Source organism: Zalophus californianus, chromosome 14 (genome assembly GCF_009762305.2).
Source record: "Zalophus californianus isolate mZalCal1 chromosome 14, mZalCal1.pri.v2, whole genome shotgun sequence".
NCBI classification, from domain to species: Eukaryota; Metazoa; Chordata; class Mammalia; order Carnivora; family Otariidae; genus Zalophus; species Zalophus californianus.
In genome coordinates, this window is record NC_045608.1 from 55,336,575 (window position 1) to 55,359,924 (window position 23,350).

A 23,350-nucleotide genomic window follows, 5' to 3' on the forward strand; every position below is an offset into this window, starting at 1 on the left:
AAATGCAAACCACACAACAAAATCTTTGGGATGCAACAAAAACAGTTCTAAGAAGTTTTGTTTCTTAAAACCCACCTCAAGAAACAACAATAACAAAAATCTCAAACAATTTAACCTTACACCTAAAGGAAAAAGAAGAACAAAACCCAAAGTTTTTCGGAGAAGGAAAAAATAAGAGAGAATGAAGCAGAATTAAATGAAAGAGACTAAAAGAATAGAAATGAACTGTTCTTTGGAAAGATAAAATGCACAAACTTTTAACCAGACTTATTAAGAAAAGAGAAGACACAAAATCACAAATGAAAGTGAAGTTACAACCAACACCACAGAAATACAAAGGATTATGTAAAACTACTTCAAAAAATTATATGCCAACAAATTATACAATGTAGAAGAAATAGATAAATTCCTAAAAACATTCAATCTTCCTAGACTGGATCAGTAAGAAATAGAAAATCTAAACAGATGGATTACTGATCCACTTGTGTTACTAATAATAGGAAACTCCCAACAAACTTAAAACCAAGATGGCTTTACAGGTGAATTCTACCAAACATTTAAGCGAGAGTTAATAAAGACCTTCCTCGGGTGGGAGGAGCTAAGATGGTGTAGTAGGAGCACCCTAGGTTTGCTCATCCCTCAAACACAGCTAGATAAATATCAAATCATTCTGAATACCCATGAAATCGATCTGAAGACTGACAGAACAAACACAACAAGAGGAGAGGAGGCCACATCGTGGAAGGTAGGAGGTGCAGAGACATGGTTTGGGGGAGAAATGGATCAATCACAGGTACTGTAGAAGGGAGAGGGCCCTGGTTGGGGAGAGAGAGAGAGAGAAGAGTGCACAGGAAATTACACAAGGAAAACACTGGAAAACAAGGGGGGCTGACTTTCATGAGTTTTTGCAACCAGTGGGGCTCAGAGACTAGTTTTAGAGGTCGAGAGCATGGCTGGTATAGAGCACTGAGACTGGTATAGAGCACTACAATGATCTGAGGATCACCTAAGACACACTGGGAGAGATGGTTCCCCCTTCGTGGACAGCATCTGAAAGAGATGGCATTGCCTCTCCAGGGAAAAAGGACCTGGCAGGTGCCATTTCCCTCCCCCACCCCTCAGCATAGGTGTAGACGCACCTGCTGAGGGTGGTTAACCTGAACACCACTGGCTCTTTACTGGGCTTCACTGCAAAACCCATGATATTGCACTCTGATGTGAGTGCACTTCTGGGTCAAACTTGCATCAGTCCTGATGTGGTAAGACTGTCCTCCAGATGACCAGCATAGGTCTCACCACACCAGGTCCTTAAAGTTTGGAGTTTTAAAACTCAGCAGGCCTGGCTGGGATAAAGACCAAAGTGCATTGCTCTGCTCCAGGCAGGCAAGCAGCCTGGACAGTGTGAAGGCAGTGATCTGAAGGACGTTTGGGACACCAGAGGGAAAATTGTTCACTCTTCTGGGAGGGCTTCCCTGCTAGCAGCAAGTGCAAATTCCCCTCTCCAGGAATGAAGGAGCTGGCTAGTGCCATTTCCCTCCCCTGCCCCCTTCCTGAAGTGTCAGACCCTGGACAATATGTGACTGCTTCTTCATAAAACCATTACTTTCAGGACCAGCAAACCTAACAGGCTTTACTAACACAGAGAAGAAAATAGAGACCTAGACAAAATGCCAAGATGGAGGAATTCATCCCAAAAGAAAAAAACAAGAAAAGGTCACAGCCAGGGACCTAATTGAAACATATATAAGTAATGTGCCTGATCCAGAATTTAAAGCAACAATCATAAGGATACTAGCTAGGCTTGAGAAAAGCAAAGAAAACATGAGTGAGTCCCTTACCACAGAGATAAAAGAGCTAAAAACTTACCAAGCCAAAATGAAAAATTCAATAACCGAGAATCAAAACTGACTGGATATAATGATCACAAGGATGGCAGAAGTAGAGGAATGAATAAGGGATATAGAGAAAGATAAAATTATGGGGAAGAAATAAGGGTACAAAAAAGAGGGAAAGAAAAATCTTGGGATATGAGTGTGGACTTAGGGAACTAAGTGACTCCATAAAGCATAGTATTATTCACATCTTAGGAGTCTCAGAAGAAGAGAGGGTAAAAGGTGCAAAAGGTTTAGAGGAAATTATAGCTGAAAACTTTCCTAATCTGGGGAATGAAACAGACATCCAAATCCAGGAGGTACTGAGAACTCCCATCAAAATCAACAAAGCAGGCCAACACAAAGATATAATATAGTTAAATTTGCAAGACACAGAGATAAAGAAAAAAATCCTAAAAGCTGCAAGACAAAAGAAGTCCCAAACTTACAAGGGAAGACAAATAAGGTTAGCAGCAGATTTCTCCACAGAAATTTGGCAGGCCAGAATAGAGTGGCATGATATACTGACGACATGCTGAATGGGGAAAATACACAGCCAATACTAGTCTATCCAGCAAGGCTATCATCAGAATAGGAAGAGATATAAAAAGAGTTTCCCCAAACAAAAACTAAAGTATTTCATGACCACTAAACTATCCCTGCAAGAAATATTAAAGGAAACTCTTGGAGTGGGAAAGAAAGACCAAAAGCAATGAAGACTAGAAAGGAACAGAGAAAATCACCAAAAACAATCACAAAACAAATAATAAAATGGCACTAAATACATATATATCAATAATTACTGAGTGTAAATTGACTAAATGCTCCAATCAAAAGATATAGGGTATCAGAATGTATTTAAAACAAAACAGAAAGCAAGATCCATCTATATGCTGCCTCCAAGAGACTCATTCTAGATCAAAAGACACCTGCAGGTTGAAAGTGAGGGGATGGAGAAACATTTACCATGCAAATGGACATCAAAAGAAAGCTGGAGGGGCAATGCTTATAGCAGGTGAACTAGATGTGAGATAGGAAACCATCAAAATTCTAGAGAACACAGGCAGTAACCTCTTTAACACCAGCCATAGCAACTTCTTACTAGATACATCTCCTGAGGCAAGGGAAACAAAAGTAAAAATAAACTATTGGGACTTCATCAAGATAATAATCTGCACAGCAAAGAAAACAACACAATTAAAATGCAACCTTTGGAATGGGAGAAAATATTTGTGAATTATGTAACTGATCAAGGGTTAGTATCCAAAATTTATAAAGAACTTATCAAACTCAACACTCAAAATCCAGTTAAAAAATAGGCAGAAGAATAGACTTTTTTCCAAAGAAGAAATCCAGATGGCTAACAGACACATGAAAAGATGCTCGACGTCACTCATCATTAGGGAAATACAAATCAAACGTACAATGAGATAGCACTTCACATCTGGGCAGAATGGCTAAATTAACAACACAGGAAACAACAGAGATTGGTGAGGATGAAGAGAAAGGGAACCCTCTTACACCGCTGATGGGAATGCAAGCTGGTGCAGCCACTCTGGAAAATACTATGGAGGAGTTCCTCAGAAGTTAAACACAGAACTACCCTACGACCCAGAAATTACATTAGTAGGTATTTACCCAAAGGAAACAAAAATACTGATTTGAAGGGATATATGCACCATGATGTTTATAGCAGCATTACCAACAATGGCCAAATTATGGAAAGAGCCCAAACATCCATCAACTGATGAATGGATAAAGAAAGAGAGAGAGAGAGAGAGGGAGAGAGAGAGAGAGAAAAAGAGAAAGAGAGAGAGAGAGAGAGAAAGAGAAAGAGAGAGAGAGAGAGAGAGTGTGTGTGTGTGTGTGTTTGTGATGGACTATTACCTGGCTGTCAAAAAGAATGAAATCTTATTATTTGCAATGACGTGGAGAGAACTAGAGTGTATTATGCTAAGTGAAATAGTCAGAGAAAAACAAATACCATATGATTTCACTCATATGTGGAATTTAAGAAACAAAACAAATGAACATGGGGGGGAAAGAGAGAAGCAAACCACAAAACAGACTCTTAACTGTAAGAGAACAAACTGAGGGTTGCTGGAGAGGAGGTAGATGGGGGTATGGTGTAAATGGGTGGTGAATATTAAAGAGGGCAATTGTCGTGATGAGCACTGGGTGTCATTTGTAAGTGATAAATCATTAAATTCTACTCCCAAAACTAATATTACACTATGTTAACTAATTGGAATTTAAATAAAAACTTGAAACTACAAAAAAAAAGCCTATGGAAAGAGCAAAAAATAATACCTTCTTAAACTATTCCACAGAAATAAAAGAGGAAGTAATGCTTCCAAATTCTTTCTAATCAGCATTACCCTGATACCAAAACTTGATAGACACTATGAAAAAATAATTACAGATCAATATCCCTGATGAACATAGATACAAAAATCCTCAAAAAATATTAGCAAATTGAATTCTATAATACATTTAAAGGATTGTTCACAATGATCAAGTGAGATTTATTCCAGGGATGAAAGAATGGTTCAAAATTTGCAAATCAACATGATACACCACATTAATAAAGGATAAAAATCATGAGATCTGAATATATGCAGAAAAAGCATGTGACAAAATTCAATATCCATCCATGCTAAAAACTATGAACAAAGTAGATTTAGAGGAAATATTTATCAATATAATAAAGGCCATATATGAAAAACTCACAGCTAATATCCTACTCAATGGTGAAAAGCTGAAAGTCTTTCCTCAAAGATCAGGAACAGGGCACCGATGTCCACTCTCAGCTCTTTTAGTCAACATAGTAGTGGAAGTCCTAGCTATAGTACTATGGCTACGTCTATTAGAATAAGTGATTTCATCAAGATAAAAAGCTTTTGCACAGCAAAAGAAACAGTCCACAAAACCAAAAGACAACCGACAGAATGGGAGAAAATATTTGCAAATGACATATCAGATAAAGGGCTAGTATCCAAAATCTATAAAGAACTTATCAAACTCAACACCCAAAGAACAAATAATCCAATCAAGAAATGGGCAGAAGACATGAACAGACATTTCTCCAAAGAAGACATCCAAATGGCCAACAGACACATGAAAAAGTGCTCAACATCGCTCGGCATCAGGGAAATCCAAATCAAAACCTCAATGAGATACCACCTCACACCCGTCAGAATGGCTAAAATTAACAAGTCAGGGAATGACAGATGTTGGCGGGGATGTGGAGAAAGGGGAACCCTCCTACACTGTTGGTGGGAATGCAAGCTGGTGCAACCCCTCTGGAAAACAGTATGGAGGTTCCTCAAACAGTTGAAATTAGAGCTACCTTTTGATCCAGCAATTGCACTACTGGGTATTTACCACAAAGATACAAATGTAGGGACCCGAAGGGGTACGTGTACCCCAATGTTTATAGCAGCAATGTCCACCATAGCCAAACTGTGGAAAGAGCCAAGATGCCCATCGACAGATGAATGGATAAAGAAGAGGTGGTATAGATACACAATGGAATATTATGCAGCCATCAAAAGGAATGAGATCTTGCCATTTGCAACGACGTGGATGGAACTGGAGGGTGTTATGCTGAGTGAAATAAGTCAATCAGAGAAAGACATGTATCACATGACCTCACTGATATGAGGAATTCTTAATCTCAGGAAAGAAACTGAGTGTTACTGCAGTGGTTGGGGGTGGGAGGGATGGGGTGGCTGGGTGATAGACATTGGGGAGGGTATGTGCTACGGTGAGCGCTGTGAATTGTGCAAGACTGTTGAATCACAGTTCTGTACTTCTGAAACAAATAACGCACCATATTTTAAGAAAAAAGAAAAAGAAGAAGATAACAGGAGAGGAAGACAAGGGGAGTATGTCAGAGGGGGAGACGAACCATGAGAGATGATGGACTCTGAAAGACAAACTGAGGGTTCTAGAGGGGAGGGGGGTCGGGGGATGGGTTAGCCTGGTGATGGGTATTGAGGAGGGCACGTTCTGCATGGAGCACTGGGTGTTATGAACAAACAATGAATCATGGAACACTGCACCAAAAACTAATGATGTAGTATATGGTGATTAACATAACAATAAAAAATTAAAAAAAAAAAGAATAAGTGAATTCAGTAGATTTCCAGGATACAAAATTAATATACAGCAATCTGTTGCATTTCTATATACTAATAATGAACTATCAGAAAAAGAAATTATGAAAACAATCTCATTTACAATTATATCAAAAAATGAAACACTTTGGAATAGATTTAACCAAGGAGATAAAAAATCTGGTGTAAGAAAATGGTTAAGTTTCATTCTTTTGAATGTAGCTGTGCAGTTTTCCCAGCACCATATATTGAAGAGACGGTCTTATCCCTGTCATCTACTTTTTCTCCTTTGTCATGGATTAATTTACCATAAAAGAATGTATTTATTTCTGGACTTTCTATTCTGTTTAGGTGATCTATGTGTCTATTTTTGTGCCTGTACTGTCTTGTTTACTATAGCTGCATAGTATGGTTTTAAATCTGGGATTGTGTTACTTCCAGCTTTGTTCTTTTTCTCAAGACTTCTTTGGCTATTTCAGGGTCTTTAGTGGATCCATACAGTTTTGGGACTATTCTAGTTCTGTGAAAAATGTCATTGGTATCTTATAGGGATTGCATTTAACCTTTAGATCACTTTGGGTAATATGGGCATTTTAACAATATTCTTCCAATCCATGAACATGGTATATCTTCCCATCTATTTATGTCAGCTTCAAATTCTTTCATCAGTGTCTCAGTTTTCTTCGTACAGGTCTTTCATGTAATACCTGAAACCTTAAAACTCCTAAAAGAAAACAGGCAGTAAACTCTTAGACATTGGTCTTAGCAAGGAAACAAAGCAAAAATAAACAATTTAGACTATATGCAACTGAAACTCTTTTTCACTGTGAAAGAAACCATCAAGAAAACAAAAAGGCAACCTACCGAGAGGAGGAACATATTTGCAAATGATATATCCAATAAGGAGTTAATATCCAAAGTATATAAAGAACTCATACAACTCAATACCAAACAATTTTATTAAAAATGCATGGAGGTATGTGCTATGGTGAGCACTGTGAATTGTGCAAGACTGTTGAATCACACACCTGTACCTCTGAAACAAATAATACATTAGATGCCAAAAAGAAAGAAGAAGAAGAAGATAGCAGGAGGGGAAGAATGAAAGGGGGGAAATCGGAGGGGGAGACGAACCATGAGAGATGATGGACTCTGAAAAACAAACTGAGGGTTCTAGAGGGGAGGGAGTGGGGGGATGGGTTAGCCTGCTGATGGGTATTAAAGAGGGCACGTTCTGCATAGAGCACTGGGTGTTATGCACAAACAATGAATCGTGGAACACTACATCAAAAACTAATGATGTAATGTATGGTGATTAACATAACAATAAAAATAAATAAATCTCAAAAAAAATGGGTGGAGGACCTGAATAGACCTTTTTCCAAAGATGACACACAGATGTCCAAGAGGTACATAAAAAGATACTCAACATCACTAATCATCAGGGAAAAGTAAATTAAAACCACAAGGAGATATCATCTCACACCTGTTAGAATGACTAGTATCAAAAAGACAGGAAATAACAAGTTCGGTGAAAAGGGAACCCTCATGTACTGTTGGTGGGAAGGTAAATTGGTGTAACCACTATGGAAAACTGTATGGAGGTTCCTCAAAAAATTAAAAATAGAAATACCATATGATTCAGTAATTTCACTTCTGGGTATTTATCTGAAAAAAATGAAGACACCAATTCAAAAAGATATATGCACTCTTATGTTTGTTGCAGCATTATTTATAATAGCCAAGATATGGAAGCAACCTGAGTATCCACTAACAGATGAAAGGACAAAGAGAATGTAGCAGGTATATTTATACAATGAAAGACTGCTCCTCCATAATAAAAAATAAAATATTGCCATTTGTTATGGCACAGCTGCATCTAGACGGTATTATGCTAAGTGAAATAAGGATGAGAAAGCAAATACAATTTCAATTGTATATGGCATCTAAAAAGAACAAATGAACAAAGAAACAAAAACCAGAAACAGACTCAAATTCAAAGAACTTGTTGTCAGAAGGTGACGGGTGGAAGGACGGACAAATAGGTAAAAGGGATAAGAGGTACAAACTTTCAGTTATAAAATACGTCAGGGGATACAAAGTACAGCATAAGGAGTATAGTCAATAATATTTTAATAACATATGGCAACAGGGGCGCCTGGGTGGCTCAGATGGTTAAGCGTCTGCCTTCGGCTCAGGTCATGATCCCAGGGTCCTGGAATCGAGCCCTGCATCGGGCTCCCTGCTCCTTGGGAGCCTGCTTCTCCCTCTGCCTCTCTCTCTCTCTCTCATGAATAAAATAAAAATAAAATCTTTAAAAAAAATAACATATGGTAACAGATAACTACACATATTGTGGTGAGAATTTCATAATGTATACAATTGTCAAATCACTGTGTTGTATACCTGAAACCAGTATTTTATATCAACTATGCTTCAAGTTTAAAAAAAAAAAAAAGGAACCACCCCAAGAGGTTGTTAAAACAGATTGCTGTCCCTCATACAGGAGGTCTGGAATAGGGCCCCCAAATTAGAATTTCTAATATGCACCCAGGTAATGCAGATGCAGCTAGTCTTAGTCTGGGCTGCTATAACAAAAATACTACAGATAGGTGACTTAAACAACTAACACTTATTTTTCGCCGTGCTGGACATTGGGAAGTCCAAGATCAAGGTGCCAGCAAATCTGATGTCTGATGAGGCCTGCTTCCTGGTTCATAGACAGTAATCTTTTCTCTAGGTCCGCACATAGCAGATGGGGCAAAAGCACTCTCTGGGTTTTGTTTAAGAAGTGTATTAGTCCCATTCATTAGAGTCCACACTGATGACCCAACCACCTCTCCAAAGCCCCACCTCTTGGTATCACATTGAAGGTTGGGATTTCAACACAGGAATTTCAAAAGGACACAAATATCCATTTCAGAACACTGCAAGTCTGGGGAACACACTTTGAGAAGCTAGTGCATTTTTATTTTCTTCACATGTAATCCAGTAACCATTACCATTATGAGCTCTATGAAATCTTCATAACCTTTAAGATTTTTAAATTTTCTTAAGATATTTATCCATTTTATAAACCCTGGTACATAATGTCTTTCTTGTTCAAAAGAGTTTACAAGCAAAATAGTATATGTGACCTTTGGTTTTCAAAAAACTGGTCAGCATCTTTTATCACTTTGATACTCTTAGTTTTTTCCATAAAATGTTAGTAAGGAATTTATTTTTGTCAATGTACTGTTGAATATCTTTAAATAATATTTGATCAAGATTTAAGAGGAAAAAACCTTTTTAAAATTAAACTATATTGAATGGAATCAATTCATCTTAAAATGCCATTATGAAATATCACAGTATTTATCAAAGTCAAAAGGAAACTGCTGCTGACATTTACGTGTTGTCACCCTAACAAACTGTGTTATTATTTTAATCTTTCCTTTGTTAAGTCGTTTCCTGTTAGAAAGGGTCTTGAATCTCATTATCTGTTATTTTCATCATCTTTATTTTTTGTCACCCTTTCTTATTTTTATAATTTTGACCATCAGACTTTTTTAACAAGTTTTTGACATGTTGACATTTTGGAGCTCCTGCCAATCTTTCTCTTTTGGATTTTTTAATAGAAGACTTCCTTTCCTTTATATATGAATTGTGGAATGATCAAGAATTCTGAATACATAAAATTAATCTACAATTACAACATATATATTTTTAAGTCACTTCCAAGTTATTTTGAGCTACATAACTATATTAACAGAGTGTCCTTTTTTTTCCCCCGTCCTTATTATTTTTTTAACGCATGTCTTAAAATACAAGCAATCAGAATCCTTTAAATAAGGCAGTTGCTCAAAACCTGAAAAAGCTTTCTGCTGCCATCAGTTGATTCATCATCAACACACAGCCTACAGAATAAATAGGCAGTTCTTTAATAGTTAAATATATTCCAGAAGTAAAGAGTGTTTATAATTCATTTACAAGTGAGTCTGTTACACCAGTAAATGTTGTTTGACCTGCTGTATAAAGTAAATAATGCTGTGTAAGAATTAGTCCTGGAGTAGTTTGCTGAATTCCTATTTTCAATCCAGTAGATTAAAAACACAACTGTGAATGGTATAAAGACGTAGGAATCATATTGTGATAAAATCAATCTCAAAAATAGAGAATCCAGACCCTTGCTGGATAATTTAAGAACTCAGAAGTTTTCCTCAACTTAAACATGAGTGCCACACAGAAAATATTGAAGATGTCTTTCAATGTGATGAAACTGTACAAAACTCTAGAACATGACCATTAGATGACCAATGTATAAAAACCAACAGGATTTAGAAAACACATCTAATTCTGAAGTAAGCAGAAATAAAAAGACAATTTACAAAGAATTGTAACTAATTTCTAATCATCATCAGAGTCTGAATCATATTTCTTCCCTCGGATAGTTTTCTTTTCCAGCTTTGTGAAGTTTGTTCCAAATTTCTTTTGGCTCTGAAATGGTGGCTCCATTAAATTTCCACTGTAACTGAGAATATCAGAACAACCCAGCCTCCATTCTAAAGTTTCTGTGGTGAAGTCATCTGTAATTCCTAGGTCAGTAAATCCAACCACATAATCTTGTGTTTTTCCATCTTTTACCAGTGCTAGTGTGGGAATGACTTTGATACGCAGTCTCTCACAAAGGAAAGGTGCTTTTTCCACATTCAGCTTCAGAAATTTGGTCTCAAGATGTTTCTTAGACAATATCACCAAATGTCGGTCTAATATTTTACACCTGAATGTGGAGTCTCTGTAGAAATGGCAAACCACTTTTTTACTCTCCTTGACTTCTTGAAAAAAGTCTCTCTCACTAGGGATTTCTCTGTATTCCCCATGTCCTTTTGAAAGCCATTCTTATTTCTGCTGTTGCGCTCTCCTTAGTGCCTCAAGTCTCTTCTCTTTGAGGCGTTCCAATTCATCCTCATCCATCTGATCCAGTTTCTGAATTTCAGAATCCAAATGTTCTTCTACTAGTTTGGTAGTCTGAAGCAACTGATTTTCCAGAACTTTTGAAAACATGTCAACAGATGCATTAGCTTCCATTCTTCTAAATGGTATAGTTCAGCCTTGGTGCTAGGGAGAAAGTTTGCTGAGCTCTCGGTGACACCTGAGAAGTGAGGAACTAACTGCTCCAGAAAGTCCACTCCGGCTTCACCCTCGCAGCAGCTGCCGGTGGCTGCGAACCCGCTGTCACTTCCCAACAGTGTTCTTCTACCATATACATTGAAGTTCTTGATGAATTTATATAGAGTTTTGTTATTGGAAAACTCATTTCTTCAAGCTATTTCAGCTTCTCAATGGCAACTTTCCATGCCATTCTTCTGGAACTTCCAGGTCTCATCTGGACAGATTATATGCTTGATGCAGTATGTGAGAGAGATAAGTGAGTGGTAAGTGAGATGCATACAAGTACCTTTGCCTGTAGATACATTAGCTATTCTCAGATCTGCTATAGGTTTACGTCATACAAAAGAATTCTGATGGGATTCCCATAAAAAAGAAAAAAACTGTAGTAGGCTTATTGAGAATATTCTTCAAATGACAGACCTTTAATTTTGACTGATTCTCAGTAAGAAGCAAATCTTTTGTTTTACATATGCGATAATTAGAATGCTCAAACAATTCAATCTTTGTTTCTCCTGTCTCCATTTCCCATATAGTTCTGTTACCAAGAAAAACAGTACATGTCCAAATCAGGATCTGGGGCTCTAAACACCTTGTGGATTAATGTCAGGACAGTTGGTGTTAGGATAATTCCTGGGAGTTCTCCCTATGCTGGCATAGGTACAGTAACTCAAGTGCAACCAGAAGTGATGGTGAATCTTTTCTTTTCCTCCATTGTTTCATAGAGGGTGTCCCTCAGGTGTGGTAACTTTATAGTGTTCAAATCAAAAATAAGTAAGAGACCAGAACTGACAATTCTGAGCAGACAAAACTAGGTTATACAAGCAAAGTTTAACTTAGTTTATTTTGCAAGATTAACTTGACCTGGGTCATTTTTTGCTTATGTCTCTGAAAATCATGGGTGAAGCTTAAACTGGCTCCCAAAATTGGTATGAGGTAATCACTAACCAATTTCCTCATTCAAGAAAATTCTAATAGGATAACCAATCACTGTGAATAAACAGTTGCTGCCTCCTCACTGTGTTAGCTGTTTTATAACAATATACATCTGAGCCTCATTCCAGGTTTTGAATGCTCCCAGTTTACAAACTGTCTTTTTGGTGTGTACACAGTAAACTTTTACTAATTACTACTTCAGTGATTCAAGTTTATTTCTGAAATTTTGGTAGCAGTTTAAACTACCTGTTACAAGATGGAATCATGATAAAATGGAGAAAAATCAATGAACATACCTTGGCGATCCTAGATTTGAAACCAGTTATAGTAACAAACTTTTTTTTTTTTTTGGTAGTTTCAAGTTTTTATTTAAACTCCCATTAGTTAACACATAGAGTAATGTTAGTTTCAGGAGAATTTAGTGATTCATCACTTACGTATAACACCCAGTGCTCATCACTAGTGCCCCCCTTAATACCCATCACCCATTTAGCCCATCACCCACCCACCTCTCCTCCAGCAACCCTGTTTGTTCTCTATAAGAGTCTTTTATGGCTTGTTTCCCTTTCTCTCTTTTTTTTTTTTCCTTCCCTTATATTCATCTCTTGTTTCTTACATTCCACATGAGTGAAATCATATGGTATTTGTCTTTCTCTGACTTATTTTACTTAGCATGATACACTCCAGCTCTATCCATGCCATTGCAAATACCGAGATTTCATTCTTTTTGATGGCCAGGTAATATACCATTGTGTATATACCTCATCTTCTTTATCCATTCGTCAGTTGATGGATATTTAGTCTCTTTCCATAATTTGGCCATTGTTGATAATGCTGCTGTAAACATTGGAGTGCATGTATCCCTTCAAATCAGTATTTTTGTATCCTTTGGGTAAATACCTAGTAGTGTAATTTCTGGGTTGTAGGATAGATCTATGTTTAACTTTTTGAGGAACCTCCATAGCATTTTCCAGAGCGGCTGCACCAGTTTGCATTCCCAACAACAGTGTAAGAGGGTTCCCTTTCTCTCCATCCTCACCAACAATCTGTTGTTTCCTGGGTTAAGTTTAGCCATTCTGACAGGTGTGAAGTGCTATCTCATTGTATGTTTGATTTGTATTTCCCTAAATGATGAGTGATGTCTAGCATCTTTTCACGTGTCTGTTAGCCATCTATATGTCTTCTTTGAAAAAATGTCTATTCGTGTCTTCTGCCCATTTCTTCATTGGATTAGTTTTTTGGATGCTGAGTTTGGTTAAGTTCTTTTGAACACTAACCCTTTATCAGATACATAATTTGCAAATATCTTCTCCCATTCTGAAGGTTGCCTTTTAGTTTTATTGTTTCCTTCACAACAACAATGAAATTTTCAGTGGACTTTTATCTTGTAGAAGAAGGGCATGTTTTCCATTTAGCAGTAACTGTTGCATTTTAGGATGTGGGAAAACAATTTTTTAGAAGTGTAAGTTTGTGATATTGGGTGAATGAAGGAAAATAAATAGTAGACATTTGACACTTTTTCCTATTTTTGAGAAACCCCCCTTATATAAACTGACCCCACTCCCTAAACAGAGGCTTAAAAATGCCTTTTGGTGGTGTTCTTTCAATCCAGACCCCACATATTGAATGTACTCACCACAAACTTTAAATAGAAGGTAGTATGTAAAGAAATAGAAACCATTCTGGCCAGGTGGTAGCCAGAGGGCAACTGTATGTTCAGCTCCAGGGGTAGCAGTATCCATGGTTCTAGGGAGCAATTGCCTATGCTCAGTCTTGAACTATTTCCAACAGGTGACTTGTGCAATGCAAATTACAAAATTGTTCCTGGCTATGAAGACTCCAAGCCTGACTGTTCACACCTCCCAGAGACTGCTTTATATAAATATTTTCTTTCTGCTGCAATTAGTCACCTTCACTAAAATCCCTGAGTGTTACAAATGCCAAACTCTTTGATGAGAAAATGGATATTTGAATTGAAAAATTTTTTTAGCCAAAAGATTAAATCACTCATGATACACTGCAAGTTTTAAGAATACACTATGAATATACTGAGAACTCCTACAACTCAGGGGCACCTGGGTGGCTCAGTTGGTTAAGAGGCCAACTCTTGATTTTGGTTCAGGTCAAGATCTCAGTGTTGTAAGATTAAGTCCCACATTGGGCTCTCTGCTGAGCACAGAGTCTGCTTAAGATGCTCTCTCCCTCTCCCCCTTGCCCCTCACTTGTGCTCTCTCTCCCTCTCAAGAAAAAAAAAAAAAACTCCTACAACTCAACAAAAAAATTAAATAGCCTAATCCAAAAATGGGTAAAGGACTCGGGTAGACATTTGTCCCAAACTGACATACAAATGGACAACAAGCATATGCAAAGATGCTCAACATCACTAATCATCAGAGAAATGCACACAAAAACTACAATAAAACCCATTTAGGATGGCTACTACCAAAAACCCAGAAAAGAAGTGTTGGTGGTTACATGGAAAAGTACAAACCCTTGTACACTGATGGTGGGATTGTAAAATAGTGTGATGGCTATGAAGAATATGTTGGTTCCTTAAAAAATTAAAGATAGAACTATCATATAATCTTCAAATCCCTCTCGTTGGCATGTATCCAAAAGAACTGAAAGCAGGGTCTCAAAAATATATTTGCACATCCATTTTCATAGCAGCACTATTCACAATAGCCAAAAGATGGAAGCAACCTAAATATCTATCCATGGATAAGTGGATAAACAAAATGTGGTATATGCATATAATGAAATATTACTCAGCCTTAAAAAGGAAGGAAATACTGTCACATGCTACAACATGGATGAACTTGAAGACATTATGCTAAGTGAAACAGATCAGTCACAGAAGGACAGATACTGTATGATTCTACTTATATGATGTATGTAGAGCAGTCAAAATCATATAAAGTAGCATGGTGGTTGCCAGGAGATGAGGGGAGAGGGGAATGGGAAGTTATTTTTTAATGGGTAAAGAGTTTCAGTTTTACAAGACAAGAAAAGAGTTATGGACTTGGATAGTCATGATATTTGCACACTTAATACCACTGAACTGTACACTTAAAAATGGTTAAGATGGCAATCTTTTGTTACTTTTTTTTTACCACAATTCTAACAACACACAAGAACACAAAATATTTTAATCAAAAAATTTCCACAATTGGGGCACCTGGGTGGGTCAGTCAGTTAAGTGTCCAAGTCTTGGTCTCAGCTCAGGTCATGATCTCAGGGGTGGTGGGATGGAGCCCTAAGTCAGGCTCCGCACTCAGCGGGGAGTCTGCTTGAAAGATTCTCTCCCTTTGCCCTTCTCCCCACTCATTCTCATTTTATCTCTCTCTCTCAAATAAATATTTAAAAACAAAAAAACTCCAAAGTTTGTATAAGGAAAGAAATCCAAACATAAGGTAAGGAGTATCTCCTGTTTTTCTTTGCTCTGATTAATTCCCATGTTTGAGTTTTCACATGCTTTCTTCTTTACTAGCAATACTATGGGGTTATTAAAAGACATTCAGTGAAGAAATTAGAAGATATATAAAAAAGAAAAAAACACCTTTATGTCAAGCATGCCTGATTTATCTTTCAATCAAAGTGGGCTTTCTCCTAAGTTGGTATTGTTTGGGTACCACTTTTAGATGATGAGGTAGAGGTAGAGAAGAGAGCTATCCCTCCTGCTATCCTAAACATATGTGGGGTTTTTTTTATATCAAACATAATTTGATCCATTGATGATAAGAAGTCATCTATGAGAAGTAGTTTTTTGAGGATGTATGGCCTGAAACATGCAATGAGATCATACAGAGATTCAACACTGAACAATTAATCTCCAATATTAACACACACACCAAGGCAAAGGAAAGAAATATTGGTCAGGCTACATAAACACTCATGGAGTAGAAGTGGGGAGGAAAGTATAAGCCATCATTCTAAAATGAGTGCAGAACAACAGATTCTCATGATTGTCCCTTGGCACACATGCCTGGTGTGCTAAGTGGTTACTGAAGTTTTTCCTATCTGAGAAAAAAAATTGTCCCATCATTCTGCAGATTTCATTTAGAAATAAAAGACATAAGTCAAAAGCAACACATTTTATTTGAACTTACTATACACTTCTATGTGAAAGAATTTCCCCTGAGAGAACTGGTATATATTTTAACCAATTTGTCAAGGCTTTTATTTTTATTATATAAATGATGACAGAAATATGTGGGAGGAATGACATTACAGGTTTCTATCAACTCCAAGTTTCTCTGTTTACACCATTTTTAAGAGGAAGAAGCCAACACAGTTTATGTTCCTGAAGCTTCCAAAAATGTTAGGGATATTGATTTTGTCTGTTATTATAAGGTTAGAATATACTGATATTAGAGAAGTCTTGTGCCTTAGTAAAAGCATGAATCCCTGATTTAACTCTTCTTTTAAAGTTTCAAACACGACTATTAAAGTTATTAACTTATCACCCTGAAGGAGAAATCCCCAAATGGCAAAATTCATCTTCTATTATCTCCATTTTGTTCTACAATTAAAATAATAAAAGGTAAATGCAGTCATTGGATCTCTGAATATCTCATGACTATCAATTAGATTTTGTTCAAGTACTTTTAAAAAGATGAAAAATGTTAAGCATACTGCTAATGTATTTTTCCCCCACTTACTAATTGTGTTTTTAGAGTAATTTTTTTTCTTTGAGTTAAATTTCAGTTGAAAATGAATTGAATTCCTAATCATTAATTCCATCCCCAACAATTCAAATGATTAGAATATTGTTAGAGGTTTTGAGGCACTATTACAATTTTTATTCACAAGGGAAGGGGGTGATATAAATATTTTAACATTATTTAGTAAAAATTTCACAGCCTAGGCTTCAGACACTAAAAACTGAAGTTTTGGAAGGTAGAATTTCCAAACCTGGTATCTATTATTAAAGTACTTTTAACTTGTAGATTACATATTAACCTTGTTTCATTTGTTTTTTTAAAACAAGTCTAGTTGTAAATAACAGCAAGACCACCTATGACAATGATAACCACAATATAAATATTAGTTATGTTCTACCTCTATAGTTAATATGTTACACATATTAATTCATTCTCACAAGGACCCCATGAGGTAAATAGTATTATGCTCATTTTACTGGTGAGAAAAAAATGAGAGTGAACAGTAGAGTTATGATTTGAACCCTTGCAATCTGGCTTCAATGCTGTCTACCCATATGTGCTGTGTTATAGCATGCAAGATTTAACTGATATAACTTCTGGTTTGAGATTTTGATACCATGTGACAGACATAATCTATCCTTAAATTTATGTTCATAACTGCATGGTCAATACAATGCTAGCTGCTATAAAAGACAAACCCTCCAAATCTCAGTGACTAAACAGAATTCATTTCTCATTCAAATCAGGTCCAAAGGGGTTTCTGTGACTGGTGGGGACTTCACATGGGGTAACTCAGGGTCCTACGTTTCTTCCATGTGTGGAAATCTAGGACCTTGGAATCCTGTCTCTAGCCAGTAGAGAAGGAAAGGAGGATCATGCATGGAAATTACTACGGGCCAGTCCTGGAACTGGTACATTTCATCTCTACTCTCTTTCCATTGCCCAGAACTCAATTACAGGGGCAAGGAACACTTGGAAATGCTGTTTAGGTATGTGTGTGCCCAGGGGAAAAAGAAGAGAGATCAGTGAGTAGCTGGTCAATATCTCCCACATCGGTCTCTGCCTATCTTAGTGATGTGCTACTCATACTTTCTGATTCTAAAACTAGTATTTACTCCACTATACCTATCTTTTCTAGACACTCCATTATACATATATCAAAGTAGATGATACCAGTATATACAAAGGACGTTACGAAGTACAGGATTTAAAAAATGGCCAGATTCTGGCCAATGAGGAGATTCTGGGTGTCGGGGGGGGGGGGGAAGAAAGGCTAGACAATGTAGTAGTACTCAATCAGGTCTTCACTGAAGATTTTTCTTTCTCTCCCGTGAGGAAAACTTATCTGCTAGATACCTGTTTTCTTATCTGTCCCTGCTACAAGATATTAACTCCCTTGAGAACTTAAGGAATTCCTTGAGGAATTTTGACAGGATTTGTTATTGATATATAGTAAGCATCCAAGATACCCTGGGTTTGTTAATTATTAAAAGTGCTCTGTAAATACTTAGTGCTAGGAACATAGCAAATGCTTATTAATAGAAGTTTGTGGATTATTGCTTGGACAATATTGGTTTTTAATTGTGAGTAAAGAGAGAGAATCCAAACTTTGAATCTCAATTAAAGGCTTACAGAAGGATTAGACTGTTTTCCTTTCATATTTACTTTTGAAGGTAGGTGTGCAAGAAATGGCTGATTATAGGGCAATGTCCTTTGATATGTCAAGCACATGAACTTTTATACTATAAATGTAAAATCTGAAAAGCAAGACTCAAAAATACATTAAAGCATGCTTGTTCTTAGGTCTCTGGAAAAAGATTAAAAACAAAAATCAACCCCACATTTCCCCTTGGATGCAAAATGAGAATAAAAGGACAATAAGACAACTATGATAAATAAGTACTTCTGTTAGTTATCCTACTGGCATTTGAGGTTTATTCATGCTCAAACAATATGCCAGACACAATCTTATCCTTTAAAATTATAAACAAAATTTTGTACTCCTTCTTTACCCAACTATTTAAATGCTGTAACCATATTGTCCGACTCCATGTCTAGTTAATTACACAATAACATACCATCTATTAAAGAAAGGTCTTGAATTCTGAGATTAAGAATATTATAGGTTCATAATCTTTTATTGGAAACCTTTGGTTCCAGATAGGTTTCAGACTTAGAATTTTTTATATCTACATATAGTATGTGGAACATAAACATAGTTTGAAATATCCCAGAATACTATAAAAATATATATTTCTCTAGAAAATATGAATACACTGAAGTAGATGGAGACCATAAATAGCTTGTCAATTCAGATCAGGTTTTGCTAAAAATGAGTTTGCCACAAATTTATGTAGAAAATTTTTATTTTTGAGAGCCTTTTAGATTTTAGAATCATGAAAAAGAAATGATGGGCTCATAATATGATTAAATCTTCAGTGTTTAAATTAGATATTGTTCCTATGCTGCCTGTTCATGAAGCAGTTTTAATGAATTACAGATATTTAAATATCTCAAAAATTTCAAACTATTGTATGGTCAAATAAAAATGTTTCTGGTGGTTGTTGGTCCAGCATGTAAGAAGCTAACAAGTAAAAAGAGTGAACACAAAAAAAATCAATTTTTCTTACATCTGTCAGAGAGGTGAGGTCACAAGGCAAACTACTACCCCCAAAATCAGATAGACAAACAGGTGGGTAGAAAAAATCATGACTTACTGGAGCAGAAACTCACATCACAGGAACTGGTATTGGTGTAGGAAAATTCTGAGTGTAATAGACGAAATTCTGGAGGCTCAATGTAGACAAATCTGAGAGATAAAAACTCCAGAGGGACCAAGTCATGGCAGCTGGAGTGAAGGGGGCTCCTCAATTTTCATTTATTCTTCCAGGAGTTCTACCAGGTTATTATAGTGAAGATCAGAGGAAAACAAAACAAAACAAAACCTTGGGCGTCCAGGGGAAAGGAGAAAGTATTTTTCAGTGTTCAGAACTTCTTAACAAGTCCTGCTCTCAAGAGAAACTCCTTTACCAAAGTGTAAACTACTGGGGTTTTCTCAGGTCCTAATTTACTTGGGGGAAGAAAAATACCATACTCTGAGAGGAAATATCCAAATGTAGCCCCCCTCCCCCCGCCAAGCCATCCAATACCAATTAAAGGGTGGGGGGGGGGAGGAAAAAACTGAGAAACACTTGTGGAGTTCATAGCTGAGGGACATAGGTCTACTAAATGACTGAAACCTAATCATAGGAATATAGAACACTTCTAACATACCTTACCATTATTAAAGACCTATTTACTACAGTTTCTTTAACCTAGTATAACATGTCCACATTTCAATTAAAAACTACAAGGCAAACAAAAAAAGTTTTGAAGATACAAAATAAGTATTATAACCAGACCCAAATATGCCAGGAATGTTGAAATAATCACACTGTAAGTTTACAACAACTATGCATAATATACTAAGGACTGTAATGTAAAAACTAGACAATATGTAGGAAGAGATAGACAACACAAGTATAGACAGATGATTTTTGAGAAAAAATTAAAAACAAATATGATAGACCACATTTTAGGCCATAAAGTACCTTAAATTTAAAAGGATAAAAACTCATATAGCCTATGCTCTCAGAACACAAAGGAATAAAACTAGAAGTCAACATAAAGATAGCTAAAAAATACCAAAATACTTGGAGATTAAACAACATATTTATAAATAACACTTGGGTCAAAAAAGAAATTTCAAAAGAAGTTAAAAATACTTTGAACTAAATGAAAAAAAATACAGTTTAGCCAAATTTGTGTGATGCAGCAAAAAGACATATTAAACTATATATATATTACATTGACTATATATATTAGAAAAGAACAAAGATCTAAAGTCAATAATCTAAGCTTCCACCTGAAGAAAACTCAAAATGGAAGAGCAAGTTATATCCAAACTAACAAGAAGGAAAAATTAGAGCAGAAATCAATGAAATTGAAAACATGAAAACAGAGAAAAACCAATGAAACTAAAAGCTGGTTCTTTGAAACGATTAGTAGAATGTGTAAGCCTCTAGTCAAGCTAATAAAGTAAAACAAGGAAAAAAACACAAATCACTAAAATGAATGAAACAAGGGAAATCACTACAGATCCCATGGACATCAAAAGGATAATAAAGGAATACTACAAAAACAATTCTAAAGGACAATTCTATGGCCACAGTTTCAATAACCAAGATGAAGCAGACTAATATCTTCAAAGAAACAATTTGTAAAAACTCCCACAAGTACTAGACAATCTAAATAGAACTATATCTATTTAAAAAATTGAATCGCTAATAACTTTCCAAAACAGAAAGTATGACGCCCAGAAGTATTAATTCTATCAAACATTTAAGGAATAAATTGTAACACTATGATCACTTCCAGACAACAGAAGACAGGAAATACTCCCTAACTCATTTTATGAGGTCAACATTGTCCTAATACCAAAGCTAGATTTAAAAAATGACCAAACTGGAGTGTCTGGCTGATTTGGTTGCTAAAGTGTGTAACTCTTGATCTTGGGGTCATGAGTTCAAGCTCCATGTTGGATATGGAGCCTACTTAATAAAAATTAAACAACAACAAAAAATTTTAGTGACAAAACTACACTTAGCATAATACTCTCTAGCTCCATCCATGTCACTGCAAATAGCAAAAAATTGTATTTTTTATGGTTGAGTAATATTCCATAGTGTGTATATATACCACATCTTCTTTATCCATTCATTAGTCAATGGACACTTGGGCTGTTTCCATAATTTGGCTGTTGTACATAATGCTGCTATAAACACTGCAGTGCATGTATTTTTGAATTAGTATGAATTAGTATTTTTATATTCTTTGGGTAAATACCTAACAGTGTGATTGTTAGATTGTAGGGTAATTGTATTTTTAACTTTCTGAAGAACCTCCATAGTGTTGTCTAGAGTGACTGTTCCAGTTTGCATTCCCACCAATAGGGCAAGAGGGTTCCCTTTTCTCCAGTTACCAGGGGGGAAGGTAGGATGGGAGATGGGTTAAATAGGTGATGGGGATTAGGAAATGCACTTGTGTGATAAGCACTGGGTGATACACAGAAGTGTTGAATCACCGTATTGTACTCCTGAAAGTAATATTACACTGTATGTTAACTAACTGGAGTTTAAATAAAAAGTTTAAAAAAAGACAAAACTATAAATCAGTAACTCTCAAAGAGATGCAAAAATATACAATAAAATATTACCAAAATAAATCCAACAATGTATAAAAAGAATTATAAACCATGACCAAGTTGGACTTATCTCAGATATGTGTGTTCAATATTCACAAATCAACTAAGGTAATCCATCACATGAACAGATCAATTACACAATCATCTCAATCATATCAATAGATGTAGGAAAAGCATTTGAAAAAAATCAGCACTTAAATTTATGATAAAACTTTCAGCACACTAGGAATATAGGAAACCTTTCTCAACCTGATAAGGAACATCTACAAAAAAACCTACAGCAAACATCATACTCAAATGGTGAGAAACTAGACACTTTTCTGATAAGATCAGGAATAAGACTAGGATATTCCCTCTCATCCCTCCTTTTCAGTATCATAGTGGAGGTCCTAGCTAATGCAATGAGGCAAGAAAAAAATAAAATGTAAAAACATTGGAAAAGTAGAAAGAAAACAGTCTCTTTATAGATGAAATGACTGTGTATGTAGAAAATTGTAAAGATTCAACCAAAAAACTCCTGGAATTAGTGATTACAGCAAGGCTGCAGGTTACAAGGTTAATATATAAAAGTCATTTATTTCCTATATACAAGTAATGAACAGGTGAAATTCAAAATTAAAATCACAATATCATTTATATTCACACTCAAATAAATGAAATACTTAAGTACCAATGTAATATGTATAAGATATATATGAGTAAAAGTACAAAACTGAAAAAAATAGGAAAGACTGAATAAAAAGAAATACTACGTCTTCCTTGATAAGATTCAATATTGTCAAAAAGTCAGTTCTTCCCAACATGATTGAATTCAATGCAGTCCCAATCAAAATCCCAAGTTATTTTGTGGATATCAACAAACTGACTTTAAAGTTTATATTGAAAGGCAAATTGTCCCAGAAAGACAATTCAATATTGAAGAAGAACAAAGGCAGAGGACTAACACTTTACTCTAGAGCTATAGTAGTCAAGACGGTATGGTACTAGTGAAAGAATAAATAGATCAATTGAACAGACCGAGTCCAGAAATAGACCTGCATAAATATAGTCAACTGATCTCTGACAAAGGAGTAAGGCATTACAATAGAGAAAATAGAGCCTTTTCAACAAATGGTGCTGGAACAACTAGACATCCACATGCAAAATTTAAAAAAAATGAATGTAGATGCAGGCATTATATACTTCACAAACCTTAACTCAGAGTAATACATGGACCCAAAAATAAACTAAAACTTTTGGATCATCAACAGATTAGAGAATGAAAAAGAATGGATCAGTGATCTGGGAAACAGGGTAATAGAAAGCAACCAAGCTAAAAGCAAAATGCAAGAATAAAAAAAGAGAATAGGTTAAGGAAACTCAGCAACACCA

General features: G+C 35.9%; 2 protein-coding genes across 16 annotated transcripts in view; both read right to left on the minus strand.

Moving 5' to 3' along the window:
- The window catches only part of NOL4 (nucleolar protein 4), a 412,809-nt gene that overhangs the window by 129,249 nt on the left and 260,210 nt on the right, over positions 1–23,350 (minus strand). The window lies entirely within an intron of this gene.
- On the minus strand, positions 9,765–11,056 carry LOC113913210 (thioredoxin domain-containing protein 9-like). The gene is given in 1 exon segment (XM_035724044.1): positions 9,765–11,056. A coding segment is annotated over 1 exon segment (681 nt). The 3' UTR covers positions 9,765–10,375.